Genomic DNA, 18,244 nt, shown 5'->3' on the forward strand with positions numbered 1-18,244 from the left:
CCTACCAATTACAATAGGGTTTCAGCACTTCGTGCTTGAACCCCTAATAAAAATCAATACAATTACAATAGGGTTTCAGCACTTCGTGCTTGAACCCCTAATAATAAAAATCAATACAATTACAATAGGGTTTCAGCACTTCGTGCTTGAACCCCTAATAACACCAACACCAACAAATTATTATAATAATATGACATTATTATTATGCATACATTTTCCTATGGTGATATCACCACATTCTAACCGTTTACTATTTAGACATCTGATTCATAAATACTTCAAATCAATTGAAACTTAAATTTCAAATAATATAGTGACTTTGACATTTTTCTAATATCTAAATGTATTATGTGACAAAATTGCTGAGCCAGTTTGTTGATCTGTGCTGCCCTCTGCTGGCCCGTTCTCAAGAAATAATATGATTTCAAAATCTATGAGAGTAAAATGGGGCCTTTTAAAACAAATATAACTATTTGGAAATACACATATTGAAGTAAGTTGATGCCAACACAAAAGTTATTCAGAAATTGCTGTTGTTGTGACGTAGGCTACAAAAAGCGACTACAGCAACATTTCCCGACATGCACTGTACAAGTTGCCATAGCGCCACGTTGGTTTACCAACAAATATGGCGCACAGCCCGTCTCGTGTCTTTGCTGCAGTTTCAGCGACTGCTGGTGACGTTTACCGAGACGACAACGAAGCGGTGTTCTATCAGGGTCGCAAGCAAACACCTTTACACATTCAAAGTAATGTAAGAGTGGTTCAGGTGACGGGCTGTGCGGAGATATCGTGTTCTCCGGACCGCGCGACCGTTTCCATCAGCGTCAAAAACAGTAAAGAAAATGTTAACGACGTGACTAACAGTGTTTCGCGAAGACTGGATTACGTAATACAGACTGCGAGACAGCATGACGTTAAGGTGCTTAATTGATTAAAATTTGCGTATTTATAAAAAATAAAGAACAAGCAATTGCAGTATCTTCTTTCCAAACAGGAAGAAAACATCACTGTGGCCAAACATTTACAAAGAGAGGAGGAGCTCTTCCACATGCAAGCCGAGGTAAAATGGATAGAGATGGCTTATCTTGTCAGATTATATGTTTGCTCTTTATTGATCTATTTTGTTTTTGCAGGTGCTTGTTGTCTTTTCAGACTTTGAGAAGATGCAGCATGCACGCTTAGTTTTGATTGAAAAACTAGACAAAAGCGTGTGTGTTGGTGACCCTTACTACAGTCACAGTGCTGAAAGCCTCAATTTGTTAAGGTGAACAATGTCTTCATGTAAAGCTCCATTGTAACATCCATCTGCTCTTTAAAATTAATTAATATGCCTGTTTGTAATGATTTGAATGCAGACGGCGAGTATGTTTGGAAGCAGTGGACAACGCTCGACTGAAAGCCAGTGAGGCGTGTGGCATTCTGGGACAAGCTCTGGGACGCCCACTGCTTATACGCGAGGAGGAATCACGAGAGTGGACCAGTGGCCAGCATGAAGTCACTGGCTCTCCTCTAACACTACATCAGAGGACTGGGCTTACATTAGTCTATGTCTCTTCACGTGTGTTTGTGACCTTTGAATTGCAACCAAAGGACAGCAACCGGAGGAAATTTTGAAGTTTTTCTTTAGCAATAATAAAATTACACATTTTTTTTAAGTATCTGCTGACTAAACTGTGTTCTATGAAGTGAGTACCATATAGAGGACCACCAATATTCACCAAAAGTCCTAAAATAAAGATACCACATGTTCCATACTGATGTTTGAGATAAATAAATTCTCCAATCCAGAGTAGGATATTGAATAGCACTGTGTGCAACTCAAAAGGTAATGCTAAAAATTTGGTCCAAACCAATTAATTGAGCATTACTTAAGCATACTGGTAAAATCATATTTGCTTGTTAGAAAACACAGTTGAAATCTAAAAGACTATGAGTTAGACTTTCAGTGACAAAATGAGTTAGATGAACCTGCGTTTGAATAGGGAACACATACTCGTATAATGATGCATGTACGCATCTTGCACAAATAACGCATGTCATATTTGTTTGGTTTGAAAAAAAAAAATTCTCATATTTCTAAAAACAAAAATTAGAGGTCTATAAGACTTCTGTTATTTATAGTGCCAAACACTATTATGTAATTATAACTATACAAGCAGGACAGGGCAGACTTCTTTCATTAATCAGAATGCCCTATATATGTTGCTTGTTATAGCTGGTAAAATAATGTGAAATATGGTACTCTTCTGTGATGCTTGAAGTGAACCGTCTTCATATTCTCTTAATCTTGGTGATTCTGGCCATCTCTTTCGATACATGAGACTGACCATGAATTTTCTTGGCAATGATTTTCCAGGGTATAGGGACTCACACATTCACACCAACGGACAATTTAACATCTCCATTTCATATACTGCATGTTTTTGGATTGTGGGGAAAACCCTCAACACAGAAAGAAATATGAAGGACAGTGTTCACCACCTGCCCTGGCAATGTAGGTCCATTCCTAAACAGATTCATTTTGGGCTTTGAAAATACATTTAGAGAAAAAGCTGGATAAAACATGGGGTTTATAGCTATTGTAAAAACACACACACACACATATACCAATGAATACAAGTAAGTATCTCAAAACAGCAGACAAGGCTTGCCTACTGAAAATGCAAACAACATAGGCGGTGAACAGGTGAACTACCAAAAAAGCTAATCGACCACTGAAGCTGAGGTTGACTGAATAATAAACTCTTTAGTCAATTCGTTAAGCCTAAAATGTGAACAGCTTGTATACCCGTTGGACGTTAAATAAACGCAAAAAAATATGTATTAAACCACACTGATTTAGGCGTCATAATCACGAACAGGTGACAAACACAAACACCTGCTCTTAATGGACATTTTAACAAGCGTTCGAGAACAACACAACTCTTATGACTGCTATTTCTGATCCATCACTCCAAAAACATATTACTTGAAGGAAAAAAGACGCCACATACCTTCACCTGCCGAGCACGTGACGAACGCCGGATCTTCCCTCGTCTTCTTCACCTCGTCATCATTTGCTTTGTGTTTTAGAGGAGCACTGTCTAAACACACTCTACTCTGTGCCTCCCAATGTATTATGGCAATTACACAGACTTATAGACAACTAAAAAGACAACATTTCGAAAGGCATATTTTAAATAAATTAAACTTTAATATAAGGGTATGGATTAACTTTGAACACATTCTCAATACTGTTTTACACAACACATCCTTATATTTTGTTCATCTAAATAAATAGGCAAGGCTGTATCATACTATATATCCTGGAACCCATTTGTGTCAGGTCAACATGTAGGCCTATACATTTTGATCCAATGGCATATTATAAAAACATTAAATAGTCTATCATTTCGCTTTGACATACAAAAATAGTTCTGCTCATAACTTTACATATCCCTTGCAAAATCGTTTAAGACGTTTATCTTTTAAAAAATATAAAAGCGACAATAAAAATTGCATTTAGTTTTTTTTTAAGCTCTACACTTTAATAACTAAAATTGCTCAGTGTAAATGCATATGGGGTATGTAAACAAGATATACTATCTCTCAAATTTACTCGCCTCCTTTTTTTTCATTGCTTTAAATGAACCAATACTGTCTGTGAAGAGTAGCAGGCATCATATCTGTGATTCCAGGTGTTTTTAAAACATCTTGTTTTTCTACTCCTTCAGTCGTGAGGGTAGATTTCTTTCAACCATTCATCCATAACAAACTTTTCTCCATCGAAGTGTGAAAAATAGCGTTCTAGAGTGGGAATCTCCGGCTGTGGCACAAGACAGGCACAAACACTGATTAAGATTAAGACTGATTTAGTCCAATAAATAACCTAGAAGACAAGGTGAACACAAAAGTTAAAAACACGTTAAGGATTTCTCTGCACCTCAAAGCCTTGAAGGAGATTCACGTTATTCTGGGGAATGTATCCGATCAGTAGTGATGAGGAATCAGGCCCACTGAACAGAATTCTGTAATGAGGAGTGTCCTTGGCTCTCTCAAGCTACATAAATACACATTTTTAGTGGACTAATGTTATATTTCTGTGGTTTCAGATTATGACATTGTTGTTGTTTTACAAACCTCTGAGTCTGAGAATTTCTTTCTCTTGATCCACTCTGGCGGAGCTCTGAGTCCTGCATCCCAGCCCACTATCACCCCAACCATTTTATTCTGTGTCTCCACGATAACTTGACCCACACGGTGCAGCACGTAAGCAGGCCTGGGGCTTCGCACCTCCCTTGAGACTGATCACATATAAACACATCTGTCATGTTCTGTTACTTCTATTTTTCCATCAAAAAAACTTTAAATACCGAATTAAATGACTGCTGTGAGATTATTCAGAGAAATGACATGTAGGCCTACGTCCAAAGTAGCCTTGCTCATTATCATGCATCAACTTTTCGATTGCGAGCGCTTCTTCCAGAGTTGGGAACTGCTCCTCTCCCTCTCCGAAGGACCTGTAAAGTGACACAACATCCCACCTCAGCATTTGAGCGATTAAGAATGACTTTAAAAAAAGAAAAGAAAGAAATTGCATAAATTCACGGTAGTGTAGGAATCCAGGTATTTAGCCAGTCGACCCAAGCAGTCGAGTTCAAGTAGGATCCTCTCATAGAGTCCCATGTGTCAAGGATGCTGAATATGAGATATGGAATGGAATATTTCAAAGAGTGACAACTGCAGAAGCCTATTGTCTCTTTCATTGAGAGATGATGAAGTACAGTAGTAAACATGCCGTTACTGTAAATCTAAAAGCTTAAGCTTTAATGCTTATGCTTCTTTCTTCAGTCGAAAAGAAATTAACTTTATATAACTTTAAGAAAATAACTTTATTTATTTTTGAAATGACCGCTCGTTTCGCTAGATAAGACCCTTATTCATCGACTGGTGTCATTTAAAGCCCTTTGAAGCTGCACTGAAACTCTCATTTGGACCTTGAACCGTTTGGTTCCCAATGAAGTCCATTATATGGAGAAAATCCTGGAATGTTTTCATCAAAAACCTTAATTTCTTTTCAACTGAAGAAAGAAAGACATGGACATCTTGGATGACATTTTTAAAAGTGAACTACTCCTTTAAGTAAACTGGAAAATAAGCTAAAAGTTGATTTGAAAATATCGAGTGACCGACCATATGCCGGGAGTTGACCATGTCCATAAAATCCTTCTTTTCTTTCTTTTTTTAAATAAAGATTTTAGGTTAAAAATATGAATGTAGCCTACTCTAACGCTTAAAAGTTTAGGGTTGGTAAGATTTTTAGAATGTTTTCGACACAAGATCTTATTTATTTGATCAAAAATATTAAAAACAGTAAAAATGTGAAATATTATTACAATTTAAAATAGTGGAATTGTATTATTACAATTTAAAACAGTTTTCTATTTTAGTATATTTTAAAATATAATTTATTCCTGTGATGGTAAAGCTGAATATCATAATCACTCAGTTACTATTCAGAGTCACATGATCCTTCAGAAAATATGTTGATTTGGTTCTCAATAAACATTTCTTATTATTAGTTCTTTACTGTTGAGAGTCTTCACTGTACTTTTGGTCATTTATTTTTTTATTTTTTGCATCGTTGAAATCATAAAAGTATACTATTCATTTACACACACACACACACACACACATAAATATATCTATAAACAATTTTGGTCCTATCTCTTGTTTAGTGTTTGCGTGATGTTGCGTGGTTACCTCCGCGTGGCGATGTGTCGTTGTGCCGCGGTGCCGCTCGTCCACCTGGAGATGAGATATTGCGCAGGTAAAGCTGACAACAGCACCGTCAGCTGCAAGATCACACCTGACGTGATTTGAGGCATCACTGTACAATTAATGACAGAGATTTCACATCACTACATGAGCACAGTAGCCTCACTATTGTAATTTTAAAAGTAGGCTATAAAATACGCCTGCCTGTATGGCCACACTATATTTATTCAAAACATTGCACAGTTAAAAGTAGGCCTACCTTACCTTATGCAAGAACTTCAGTGAATATGATCACTGAATTCAATTCACTATTGTCAGAGATATAGGCTACTGCTACTATTTTTAAACTGATAACAGGAAGAGCTCGCCGAAACTCTTAGCTTGTTATGCGTAGTGTAAGCACTGTCTTGAAAACTGAATATGAAATTTACATGCGGGCAGTTTCGGTTTGACACCTGCGCCTCCGAGTTGAACAGTAGTAGCCTAGGCTACTATTTAGACAAGTGCGCGTCCAATAGCGGCTGCCCACGAGAGGAGGTGTGTGTACAAGTCTCGCGCCGCCACGTCAGGAAAGGATGTTTAGTTGTGGCAAGGATGTTTGGTTTGGTTTTAGGTTTTGTAATCATGTTTCAAAACTGTATAGGCTACACCAGAGCCGTTGAAAAACATATTTAACGGCTCTGGGCTACACCGTGTATAGTAGACATTCCCATTCACAAGTCTGGTTTGTAGCATAGTGATTTAGTAATTGTTATTTTGTAGCCTAGTCATAATTCTGAGAAATGTTTTTTTTTCTTAAGATTTGATATAAATGTATTTAATATGAATATATTTAAAATATTTTTAAAAAGTATAACTTATATTTATACCAGTTTTATTACCATTTTTATCTTAATATATACTTAAGTTTAAATATGTTCATATCTAGCAATGAAAATTTAGTGGTTTATTTCACGCGCAGTTCCAAATAATGCACGACAGAGGGCGCTGACCTCCATGAAATGGTTTCTCATCACCCATCCAATGGTTTATATTGTATCTTTACCATAATAAACTAAAAAATTGTTTATTTGTAGTTCTCATAATTTAGGAATTGTTATATATTATCAGATGCATGTAAGATTCACCAATATTTTCATATATTATAATTTAACTTCACACAATACAGCCTATATAGCTGAAGAAACATTGTAGGGCCAAGTACTAAATTCACAACAGAAATTACCATGTTTCGTTTTTTTAAAAGATATTAATATCTTTATTAATATCTATGGCTTTTTCAGGCCTGGAAATCACAATTGTAAATTTTGCCTGATACTTCCAGGTTTCCAAAGCAAAACATGTGAAAGAATAAAAAGAACAAGAGAGTTTGTGGAAACACAAATGTTTATTTCCTTAAAATATCAGTATGAACTAATGTGACAGCAGTACACCCTACACATACATTCTATTTAACGTCTTTATTTACACTTTTTCCTTTATATAAAAGTATACAAACTAACATAGAAAGACCTCTCAGTCTGAGGATATAAGACCGGAGAGGGGAAAAAAGACCCTGACCCCACAAACATGACTGTACCTTCAGATTTAAAAGACGGAGAATATACTAACATGCATCCATCTTTGATCTCCCCTCTAAAACCGGTCACTGATGTCACTTCCTGTGCAGTATGGTGATAGTAATAGAGCGGTCGCGAATCAGATATAATACAGTTTTCATGTAGCAACAGATTATAAACACCAGCTCAATAAAACATGGGGCTTGTACATTAACACAAATACAGAAATGGACTCAGACATGCGTCAACTGCATATAAAACAGCCACTTTACCAAACAGTCTCGTACATAAACTTCCACAACTAAACACATTCAAAGGCTTTGGTTCACCAAACCAGTTTTAAAGCAATGGGCTGGATTAGCTCTGTCATAAATGGATGACCCAGACCACAACTGCTGAGAGTACGCAAGAACCTACAAAATCACATGGCAACAAACCAGACCGAATGCCTCCCTCATAAAGGAGACTACGCTGCATATGTGAGTCCGGACATTAAGGTGGGATACACTACCTTAATTCTTCAGTTGTACATCACACAGACATGTACGTACATACACACAAAAAGTCAAGGCACATTCAAAAACACAGAATACGACATGCACACTGCCTCTTGTGTGATTCGCTGCCCTGTGGTATCTATTGAGTCGATGCATCAGAATGGGAAATATCAAACACAGTGTTTCAATGTGATCAGGCAAAAACAAACGCAGATGAAATGAGCAGTAATTCAATGAGTTTACCTAATACAGAAACAGAGGCCTGCTCTCTGGGATAGATGAAACTACAGGTAAGAGTGTCGAAAAGTTGAGGCAACGAACGTCGCTACACACACACACACACACACACACACACACACACTAATAACTCTGTAAATAGTGGTTTGTAAGAGTATACAGTGCCGACAAAAGTATTTGGACACTTGGGGAAATATCTAAAAATGTATTAATGTCATTGCATTAAATGTCACATTATCAAACTAAGTGGCATCTATTTTAAAGAAAGCTAATGTTTAAGCAAAATATTTGGATGTTAAATGTTGGTAAATAATCTGCTAAAACACCTGAGTGACGTTGAGGGGAGTCCTCAAAGTCGATTATTCAAATTAATTTAATCACATGATTTTCTAATTAATTCATCAAAGTAGTCACAAATAACTGCTTTCTGTTAAAAGCTTGGGGTCAGTGAGTTTTTTTTTTTTTTTGACAATGATAATAATTTCACTTAAATAGCAAATTAGAAGAATTTCTGAAGGATCATGTGACACTGAAGACTGAAGTAATGATGCTGAAAGGTCAGCTTTGCCTTTTATTATTTCACAACATTACTGTTTTTACTGGTCCAGTAAACACAGCCTTGGTGAGCATAAAATACTTCTTTCAAACACATGAAAAAAATCTTACAGACTCCAAAATTTAGAAGAGTATTGTGTATTATTTGTTCAGAAAAGCCTCCAAATTAATGTGTTGTTTGTTTGAGACACTATCATATTAAAATGAGTAAAACTCTTTTAAAATCTTTCCATTCATTTTTAAAATTACTAAAAAATTCATAATTATTCATTAATATAATCATACAATGAATCATTCCAAATTTACATATTACATTGTTAGCCATAGTTTCAAAGATTAATAAAAAAAAAAACGTTAGTTCTGAAAAGCTCTACCATCATTTGTTTGCAGATGCCCCCTAATTAGATATTTCATTCTCTAATGCAATGACATTCAGACATTTTAAAACGGTGGCTTTAGTGCTTAAACACTTTTTGAGGTCACTGTATTTATAAGTCTTGGTTCTAGTTAGGAATCACAGTGCATTCTGGGAGCCCGATAAAACAGGCAAGGAGTGATGTCACTATCTATGTCACACACACACACACACACACAGAGATCATGTGTGGACCCAACAGATCAATAACACACTTTTGTACTGAATAAATCAATACGCCAAAGCATCAATCACTCTCTATCACACACACACACAAATTGGGGAGTACAAACGAGCCATAATGTATTGAAAATATGAAAAGGCACAAGGTATTGCTAATTATATAAAAACATGCGTGAATTACCACTGCCACTGATCTTGACTTGCAGAGAAAGACATTAAAAAGACAACACAGGAAATTTATGAGGTCCTTCTCTGCACTCAACTACAGCTTTACAGCCACTTACACAATGATCTGTTAAAAATAGATTTTTTTTGAACAAGTGTTTGATTTGTTGCCCTTAGCAACAACTGTGTAAAAACAATGCATAAAATTAACAGTTTAAAGAAACGAGACAGAGTAAAAGCTCAAGTTATTTCACACACTCTCTCTCTAACACACACACACACTCAACAATCCTCATAAGTGCTTTCTTGAGAGATGAAATCAGGTATTTGGATTCATAAGACTGTGTAAGTACCTTTCTTCACTGGCATTCAAATATAGTGCATATGAAAATCAGTATTTAACTGCATTTGTGATTTTTCTGTGGAAGAAAATGTTGAAGTTGGGGGATGTCAAGGGGCTGTGACTCTAAGTCACCAGAAGAGTCAAAGAATCAAAACGCAATAATCAATTTAGAGAATGAAAGATTCAGATAATCGTGACAGTCTGATAGCAGCAGGAATGGTTCCCCCTCCCCAGCAGGGTGAGGATAAGGGGTTGTGTCGCATAGGACATGCAAAGTTGGCATTGTTACCAGCCAATAAGGTTGGCTTTGGCCTTCTCGGTGAGCTTGCGGACTCTCCCCTTGCTTGACGTGCCGAAAGTAATGGAGGCATCCTCAAACAAAAGCTGTCTTTGCTCTTCCTCAGAGTCTTCTTCGTTATAGAAAGCTGTCCTTCGGCCCTGGTTACGCGTTCTCATCTGCCCTTTCGAGCCCCCATCCTCTCCCGTATAAATGTCAGGCTCCTCCCTTAGGGCGGGGCCTGGCATAGGGGGTGTGGTCTCTTCGGTGCCACGCCGACTGCTCCTTCTGAGGGTTTTGGGGCTTGAAGGAGGTGGAGTATCCGTCGATCTGGTGATTCGTGGTCTTCCTCGTCGTTTCGGACTCTCTGGAGTCACTACTCCTGAATCTGAAAGACTACTGTCCTGGGCTGTAGAAGAAGCCCCGCCCTCATCACCAGTAGACAGAAGAAGCTCCTCCTCTTGGTCAGAGTCTCTTCTTAGGGACTCCAGGTCTTTCTTGCTTTTCCTCCCTCTCTTTTTGCCAGAGGCCTGGGGCAATGGGGGTGGCGGTACCACTGCTGGCGTCTGCATTTGTGCGTCTGATCTGGGTCTGCCCCGGCCTCTTCGTACCACTCCCACGGTCACTTGACTATGACCATTCAAATGCAAACTGTTGTGAGGCGGAGAGTTGTGATCCACTGGACCTTAGAGAGAAGAAGCATACAAGTATTTGTGCAAGTGTTTGTCACACTTTCATACATGGGGTGTTCACTTCGCAAAGACAGCAAAAGGGTGTTCGAGGCGCACGGCACATAATATACAATGCAGGGAGCGCGCAGCTCTTAAAGGGGCCACACCTTATTTCCACTCGTTACAAGTTGTACATTTGACTTCCCCCTCAGCCTATATTATAAGTGCTGCTGCTAATGTTTCAAGTATTTTATATAAGTAGTTTACCAGATAGATTATTATATGTAGGCTTAATATAGTGTAGGAAGGATAAGCCTACGCATATAGATTTTTATTTAAAATTGATTTTATGTTGCTTAATGTTTCACATGCAACAGGTGTGCCAGGGCATAATTATTTTTGATGTATTTTAATTTTCTGTGCATAATTTATTTTGTTAAACTAGATAAATGCCATTATTCTGTGACGTATCCCAACTGTTACAATAAAACATCAATTGAGCAATATAACATGCATTTTTATTCAGTATATAAGCAAGATTTAGCTTTTTATGTTAAAGGGATACTCCACTTTTTTGGAAATAGGCTCATTTTTACCACTCCCCAAGATTTAAACAGTTGGGTTTTACCATTTTTGAATCCATTCAGCTGATTTTCAGATATTTAGAAGAATATCAGTAACCAGACAGTTCATTCTCATTGACTCCCATAGTAGGGAAATTATATAGGGTAATAAATATAATATCAGAAAATCGGCTGAATACATTTGAAAATGGTAAAACCCAACTGTTTAACTCTGGGGGAGTGGTAAAATGAACTTATTTCCAAAAAAAGTGGAGTATCCCTTTAAATTGATACCGTGAGAAATTTACATTCTCAGGAAAATAGGCGCATATCAGTTATTCGTTAATCGATCGATAAGGTTGATCAATTAATGATTAATGAATTAATCGATAATTTGCATCCCTAGCTATAATTAAAGTGTGACTGTGTATTCACACCGTCGCCGGCGAGAGCGTGAAAGTGGCCGGAAGTCATTCATTTTCAATGTGAGCCGGCGGCGAGGGCGGCGTGTCTTGGAACGGCGAGAGCAGCGAGGAGCAACTTATGCTAATGAGCTATGACTGCTAGTTCCTATTGTGCTGGGTTAGACCTTACTCGGAAGTATGAGCTCATTTAAAAGGCGATCCTAAAACTAAAATTATTCTCAATTCCTGGGGTGCAAAAAGTGGGTACTTGGGTTATAAGTTCTAGGAACTATGAAAAGGTTCCTGTGGTTCGAAAGTCCCTCATGTAACAACATCAGCTTTTGACAACAAATAAAAGCGTTTATCATCGGCTACTGACCTGGTGTGAGTTTAACAGGTGTCCGAAGCTTCCTACGAGACTCTCTGGCTCCGCCCTCATTGCTGTGGGGAACCGCAGAGCGTTCGGTTTCCCTGGAGACACCAATGGAGTTAGAGTTCTGGGTGCGCAGGACTCTGGAGGAGGGCTCTGCTACCTTACTGAGGGTGGCGGGAGGGGGAGGAGCTGACTGTGCAGAGGGTGCGTCTGTCAGATGGGTTCCAAAGCGAGCCGAGCTGCGGGTCCGACCAGGGACGACAGGAGGCTCAGCCTTGCCGTTGATTTGTGGATGTGTTTGCCGTAAAGAAGGAGCCCGGGATGGTCCAGCGGGAGTGGGCGGAGCAGCATTGTCTGATCGAGGAGCAGAGCGAGAGGAGACCCGCCGCTTCCTTTCTGGACTGAAAATAAAGCAAATGTTTTATTGTTTTAGTTTTGCTTTAAGAAAACGTTCAGTTTAAAAACGGTGACCAAGCATGATATTCTTCAATGACCAATCAGATGCTGTCTGTACCTAGAGGCGGAGCTTGAAGGTGAAGAGCTCCTTCTCCTCTTCACAGACTGTCTGGTCAAGCGCTCCGTGTGCAGTCGCTGACGGGTGAATCGCTCACTCTGCAGACTTTGAGCAGCTTTAAAATCGGTCAGGATCGAACTGATATGTTCTTCAAACAGAGCGGACAATCGTAGACTCATGCTGTAGATCTGCATAGACAAAAAAATAAACCAGTAAATGAACTACATGAACTGGTTTGACTACTGAGATTGCAATGTTTACTATGAGATTACAGTGGGTACTATGTTTACAATATGAAATGATAATAATTGGACATGATCTCATACCCTGGACTTTTTGCTGGGCGTGTAGACCTTGGAGTTGCTGAAGATGAGACGGACATCTTTACAAAGATCCATGGGAGTGTCATACTCTCCTGCTAACAGGCGGTTCAAGACAGTCCCAAAGTCCATAGGAGTGTCCACAATGTCCAAGTAGTCCTGAGAGAGGTATTTTTGATGAACAGGGCATATAAGCAGACAGTGCACTGCAAAAAATCATTTTCTTAATCAGTATTTCTGTCTTGTTTTCCAGCACAAATTACTAAACATAAACTAGATATGCTGATTTATGCTCCTGTTCAAAAGTCTTTGAAAAAGGTGTCTTAGACTCAACAAAGATGCATTTATTTGATCAAAAATACAGTGTGAAATTTAATTATAATTTAAAATATTTGTTTTTAATATATTTTAAAATGTAATTTATTCCTGTGATGGTAAGGCTAAATTTTCAGCATCATAACTCCAGTCTTTAATGTCACATGATCCTTCGGAAATCATTGTAATATGTTGATTTGGTGCTCAAGAAACATTCCTTATTATTATCATTACTGAAAACAATAATTCATTTTTTATTCCCGTTCAAAAGGACAGCATTTTTTTTTAAACATTGTAAATGTTTTACTGTCACTTTTGATCAATCTCAATAAAAGCGTTAATTTATTTCTAAATTATTTATTAATTTAATTTATACGTATATACAATTATGTAAAGATGACAACACTTTTTAAGAGAAACTTTTTATCTTATGTTTTTCCCCAACCCCATTGCAATTTTTTTTACACAATTCTGTACATGTTGTCACTTCTTCTTGAGTCTCTTCATCTTTGTCTGACTCTAAAGCTAAAAGTTTGTGAAATGTTCAGGACACAAGCTCTTGAAGCTCTGCCCCTGTGCTGTTTATATAATGCTATATAAACATATCTATGTGTTATTTTGAGCTAAAACTTCACATACACACTCTGGGGACATCAGAGACTTATGAAAAGGGCATTATAGTGGTATAATGAGCCCTTTAAGGACTTAAAAGTCTTTACTGGACGAGACCAAAAATACTGATAAAAAAAAAAGATTTTTGTAGTGTGTGTGTATAAATACATCGTGTGTGTGTAGTTGATATTGTGTTAAAGTATTACAGAAATCCCTAAAAAAAATAGCAGACAATGTACACTTTGTCATGGGAATTTTGGTTTGTCTAAAATTAATACATTTTTATACGTCAAAAATAACAATAACATGACGTCTGAGGCCGAGACTATGGCAACCGTCATAATTCCCAGCGGATGCTATAGGTATGAAGTACAGTTCTGTGTGTATGTATTTTCTCATGTGTCTGTGTGTTACCGGATACTCCTCCAGATCCACAGGTAGTCTGAAAGGCTCTGAATCTTCACATTGAAAGATGAGCTCCAGCAGTTCTCTGCAGCGCCCCTTCCAGGCCTGAGGGTCTGATGTTGGTTTACTGCGCAGACTTCTCAGGATGGGCTGCTGCCGCTGCCTCTGAAACAGAACAACACTTTTGATTAGCCATGATGTGCATGTATGTTACTGACAGACGTAAAAAAATTTTTGCATACATAATAAATCCTGTTTTCTCTGGCATGGTTAGAAAGGTAAACAATCAATTAAATGTACACCTTCTTATTGCGGCTAGATGTACAAGGTGCCTCATGCTCTTCATCCTCATCTTCATCCTGAGTTCGGGAAAAAAAGTTTCAAAGCATGTTACGCACTGACATAAATATACACATTTGCAAAAGAACAGTTGTTAAAGGTACTGCACTAATGTATGTATGTAATTCGTGTGCAATATGAGTTTCAATGACACTTACATCACTTGAATCTGAGAAAGCGGTTTTCTTCATGCTGTTATATAGTGAAATAATATCTGTACAACTTTGGTCCCTGAAGAACACAGACATAGAGACAGTTAAAAAAAAAAGCTTGTATAACTTTAAACTAAATGTCAGGGATTTTTAGTATTAAAAATGTATACTATTTTGTCTGAATAAAAAAATAAAATCAATCCATTTAATTGCTACAATGGAATTAAAGCATTACAGCATTGCAACACAATGTATATGAATAATGCATATTCATTTTGAGACTTCCTAAATAATACATTTAACAGTGTTAAATCATTAGTGTTTTTAAAGAATAAAGTGAGCATGAGATGATGGCAAAAGCAATATAAATGTAAAAATTAAATATCCAATATCAGACGATACAAATGAATTAAAATACCGATATCAAAAATCAATACGCAAACAATATATTATGCATCCCAATTCAATACTGCCGGTTCAGTTTTACTTGCGACTCACTTAATAAATTGTAGCATGAGGTCAGATACGAATTTGGCAGTTCTGACAATGAACGCGCCTGGTTCATTGAAGGTTTGAGCGTTGTGTTCGATGTAGCGTACCTCCCACATCAACGACGACATTCGCCTGAAAAAAACACCAGCAAACAACAGATGCACATGTAAATTCAATATCATCTACATTAGAATACACTAATTTTGAAATAAATCAAGTGTTGGGTTGTCTTGTCCATTCCGAGCTCATGCTGACCTATAGAAACGGTTCTCTAGTCTGTGGCGGATGGTGCTCAGATCTGTGACGTAAGCAACCACGGTGCAGTACGTTGGATATGCTTGCAGGTCCACTGGCAATTCAAATGGTACAGCCACATCTGGAGGAGAAAAAGAATCTCAGTTATATGTAGGGATGAGTTTGTGGCAAAACCTTTTACAGTGCTTGCATTATATTGTTCTGTCTTTTAATATTCATGTGGTGTGACGTGGTTTCTGGCTTTATTAACATCCAAGTCACACCAAGACCGGTAAAATACCGGGTTTAAAATAAAGGTTTATATTATGTATAGTACATTATGTATTTTAACAGTGTTGTTCAATAAAACCACATAATTACTAGCTTTTGATACTTGTGTATTTTAAGTAATTTAAAAGGCTATTGTTCTCTAAGGTATAGTTTTATTACAACAACAACAACAAAATATTAGGTTAAACGTCAAAATAATCAAAAGACTATTTTTCCAGTCATATATTTCGTCATTGAAGATTTCTTAAAAAGTGTGTTAAAGTAGTTTCGAGTGTTAAAATAGTCCCTTTAGTTTCGGACACAGCCATAGCAAGGCTTCTCAGTTATCACATAATGCTAAATGATAAAGTCATACCCAAAGTGCAAAGCTGGTCGATGCCCCTGATGATGCGTTCACACTCTTCGTCACGTGTGCGTGAGCCCCACTCTCCTTCTAGGGGCTTGTACAACAAGGCCTTCTGCTCCTCCTCAGTTAGAGGCACACTCAGGCCTAACTCGTCAGGAAATACTGCTGCAGACAGACAGAGAAAATAAGATGGAGGACAAGAAGGGACAGACAATCACAGCTCTGTTTGTATTGGTTATTAAAACAATGCCAGCTGGACATCAGAGCAGTTGATGCTCTCGATCTGAAGGTTGCCATAACAACTACCACGTTTTTTGTGTGTGGGTCAGGTTTTGCCTACTTTGTGGAAACAAAATGTCACCACAAGGACAGTAAAACTCCAGCAAAATATTAATAAAATTTTAAATAACTATTCTATTGTGATATATATTAAAATGGACTATCATTACTCCAGTCTACAGTGTCACATGATCATTCAGAAATCTGATTTGCTGCTCAAGAAATATTTTTTATTAATGTTAAAAACAATTGTGCTTATTCATATTTTTGTGGAAACCATGATACGGTTTTTATTTAGGACTCTTTGATGAATACAATGTTCAAACATCATTTATTTGAAAAATACATATTTTGTGACAATGTAAAAGTCTTAACTGTCACTTTTGATTAATTTCATGCATCATTGCCTAATTAAAATATTAATTTCTTTAAAAAAATAAAAATTCTAGGCAAATTAAAGCAAATTAAATGTGTTAACTACAAAAAAATAGTATATTATTAAGTTATTTCATTCTATTGACAGCCGTAGTGTTTATCATACCTTCATTGGGAATCTCTTCCATGTCCCATGGGCTCATCTTTTCTGTATCTCCATTATCCCAGCTGAATCACACAATAACACAAAGCTGTCAACATTATGTCATCTACTATTACTATTAAAAAACATGTAAAACCAGACCACACTAATCTCACAATAGATTCATTTCTAAGCCTATGTTAAGCCTTTAACTTAAAAAAATCAAAGAGTGAGTTAAGTTATAGAGAAATTAATCAAAGAGTTTGGGGTTTTAAAATTCACTATTACTGTAGTTAAACGCAACAAAGAATAGAGGTTAATGTAGAACAAATAGGGTGTATTGCTTGTGCCAGAGGAGAACTGGCCCCCGAATGAGCCTGGGTTCTTCCCAAGGTTTTTTTTCTCTCCATTGGGTCACCTGATGGAGTTTTACGACACCATTAGGTCACTTGATGGAGTTTTTTGGTTCCTTGCCACTGTTGCCTTTGGCTTGCTCAGTTGGGGATATTAAAAATTAATTAACCAATCAGTAATACCCTTGATCAGCTCTAGTTTTTCCACTAAGAAACGAACATTGTTATTATGTTTTGATTGATACTGTGAAGCAGCTTTGATGCAATCTATATCGTGAAAAGCACTCTATAAATATACTTGACTTGACTTGTGGCCTCATGGGTTCATGCCTGGTTAAGACAGGATGTAACAATAATTGGCTTTATGCACAGCTGCACTACTTCCTGAACTTCAGCCAGCTCCTTGTTTCCTGTCTGCGATTATTGGCCAAACTTGATTAATTCAGGTGTGCTTGACCTCAGTAGTCATGGCAACAACAATCAGGCACACCTGAATCAATCAAGTTTGGCCAATAATCGCAGACAGGAAACAAGGAGCTGGCTGAAGTTCAGGAAGTAGTGCAGCTGTGCATAAAGCCAATTGAATTACTCCAGAATGTATAAAATATGTAGATGGACATGGATAACTGACCATACGTTGTAGCACTGGAACAGAGAGTCTGGATATTCAGCCTGATAAGGCTCCTGACTCTCAATCGTACCAAACCACCAGGCGTCATCTATCACTGCACGGAAACGATCACCTGACAAAATAAATAAGTGTCAAGACATGCTCATCAACTCTGTATCAGGATGAAGCACTCGTTAATAGAAAGCAACAAATTAAGTTATTTAAAAATATATTAAAAAACCCAATTCATTTAGACAATTACTTGAATACAATTTTCTATTAAAACTGTGTAAAAGTGAAAAATATTTTTCATGAAAAAATCTAAATATATATAAATTATTGGTTTATTTTAATGTAACAAAAACAATGTAACAGAAAGGACCCCTGAGATGACTGTCACGGCCAGTAAGCTTTTAAAAAAAAGCCTTTTTGAAAGAGCAAGATTAAATCAGGTCAAATGGAG

At 37.3% G+C, this 18,244-nt stretch overlaps 3 protein-coding genes across 5 annotated transcripts in view; 1 reads left to right on the forward strand and 2 right to left on the reverse strand.

The window, feature by feature from the left end:
• The first annotated feature begins 599 nt into the window (after positions 1 to 599).
• On the forward strand, positions 600 to 1,661 carry irak1bp1 (interleukin-1 receptor-associated kinase 1 binding protein 1). The gene is made up of 4 exons (XM_039652775.2): positions 600 to 922; positions 998 to 1,063; positions 1,137 to 1,267; positions 1,359 to 1,661. Exons 1-4 carry the CDS (start codon positions 629 to 631, stop codon positions 1,615 to 1,617), a joined length of 750 nt encoding a protein of 249 aa, XP_039508709.2. The 5' UTR covers positions 600 to 628; the 3' UTR covers positions 1,618 to 1,661.
• Positions 1,662 to 3,176: 1,515 nt separating this feature from the next.
• LOC120463023 (uncharacterized) lies at positions 3,177 to 6,249 on the reverse strand. Of its 2 annotated transcripts, XM_039651806.2 has the most exons (7): positions 6,025 to 6,248; positions 5,746 to 5,872; positions 4,591 to 4,680; positions 4,408 to 4,502; positions 4,123 to 4,286; positions 3,926 to 4,042; positions 3,177 to 3,808 (listed from the first exon to the last, which is right to left on the reverse strand). In XM_039651806.2, exons 2-7 carry the CDS (start codon positions 5,868 to 5,870, stop codon positions 3,713 to 3,715), a joined length of 687 nt encoding a protein of 228 aa, XP_039507740.2. In that variant the 5' UTR covers positions 5,871 to 5,872; positions 6,025 to 6,248; the 3' UTR covers positions 3,177 to 3,712. The 2 variants fall into 2 exon arrangements, with proteins under 2 accessions (XP_039507740.2, XP_088980665.1); XM_089124539.1 differs by lacking the exon at positions 4,591 to 4,680 and having other exon boundaries at positions 6,025 to 6,249.
• Positions 6,250 to 7,128: 879 nt separating this feature from the next.
• Positions 7,129 to 18,244, reverse strand: part of phip (PHIP subunit of CUL4-Ring ligase complex) — a 34,010-nt gene continuing 22,894 nt past the window's right edge. Inside the window, exons 28-39 of one of the 2 annotated variants that reach the window (XM_039651805.2) lie at positions 17,803 to 17,914; positions 16,843 to 16,904; positions 16,032 to 16,184; positions 15,407 to 15,527; positions 15,158 to 15,283; positions 14,666 to 14,738; positions 14,471 to 14,527; positions 14,178 to 14,333; positions 12,843 to 12,995; positions 12,517 to 12,704; positions 12,009 to 12,403; positions 7,129 to 10,676 (exon numbers count right to left, since the gene is read on the reverse strand). In XM_039651805.2, coding sequence (XP_039507739.2) covers positions 10,000 to 10,676; positions 12,009 to 12,403; positions 12,517 to 12,704; positions 12,843 to 12,995; positions 14,178 to 14,333; positions 14,471 to 14,527; positions 14,666 to 14,738; positions 15,158 to 15,283; positions 15,407 to 15,527; positions 16,032 to 16,184; positions 16,843 to 16,904; positions 17,803 to 17,914 — 2,273 coding nt within the window. In that variant the 3' untranslated portion in view covers positions 7,129 to 9,999. Of the gene's footprint in view, positions 10,677 to 12,008; positions 12,404 to 12,516; positions 12,705 to 12,842; positions 12,996 to 14,177; positions 14,334 to 14,470; positions 14,528 to 14,665; positions 14,739 to 15,157; positions 15,284 to 15,406; positions 15,528 to 16,031; positions 16,188 to 16,842; positions 16,905 to 17,802; positions 17,915 to 18,244 lie in introns of both variants that reach the window. The other variant, XM_039651804.2, reaches the window with a different exon arrangement.

This window comes from Pimephales promelas, chromosome 20, assembly GCF_988280905.1.
Source record: "Pimephales promelas chromosome 20, fPimPro1.hap1.1, whole genome shotgun sequence".
Classification (NCBI taxonomy): Eukaryota; Metazoa; Chordata; class Actinopteri; order Cypriniformes; family Leuciscidae; genus Pimephales; species Pimephales promelas.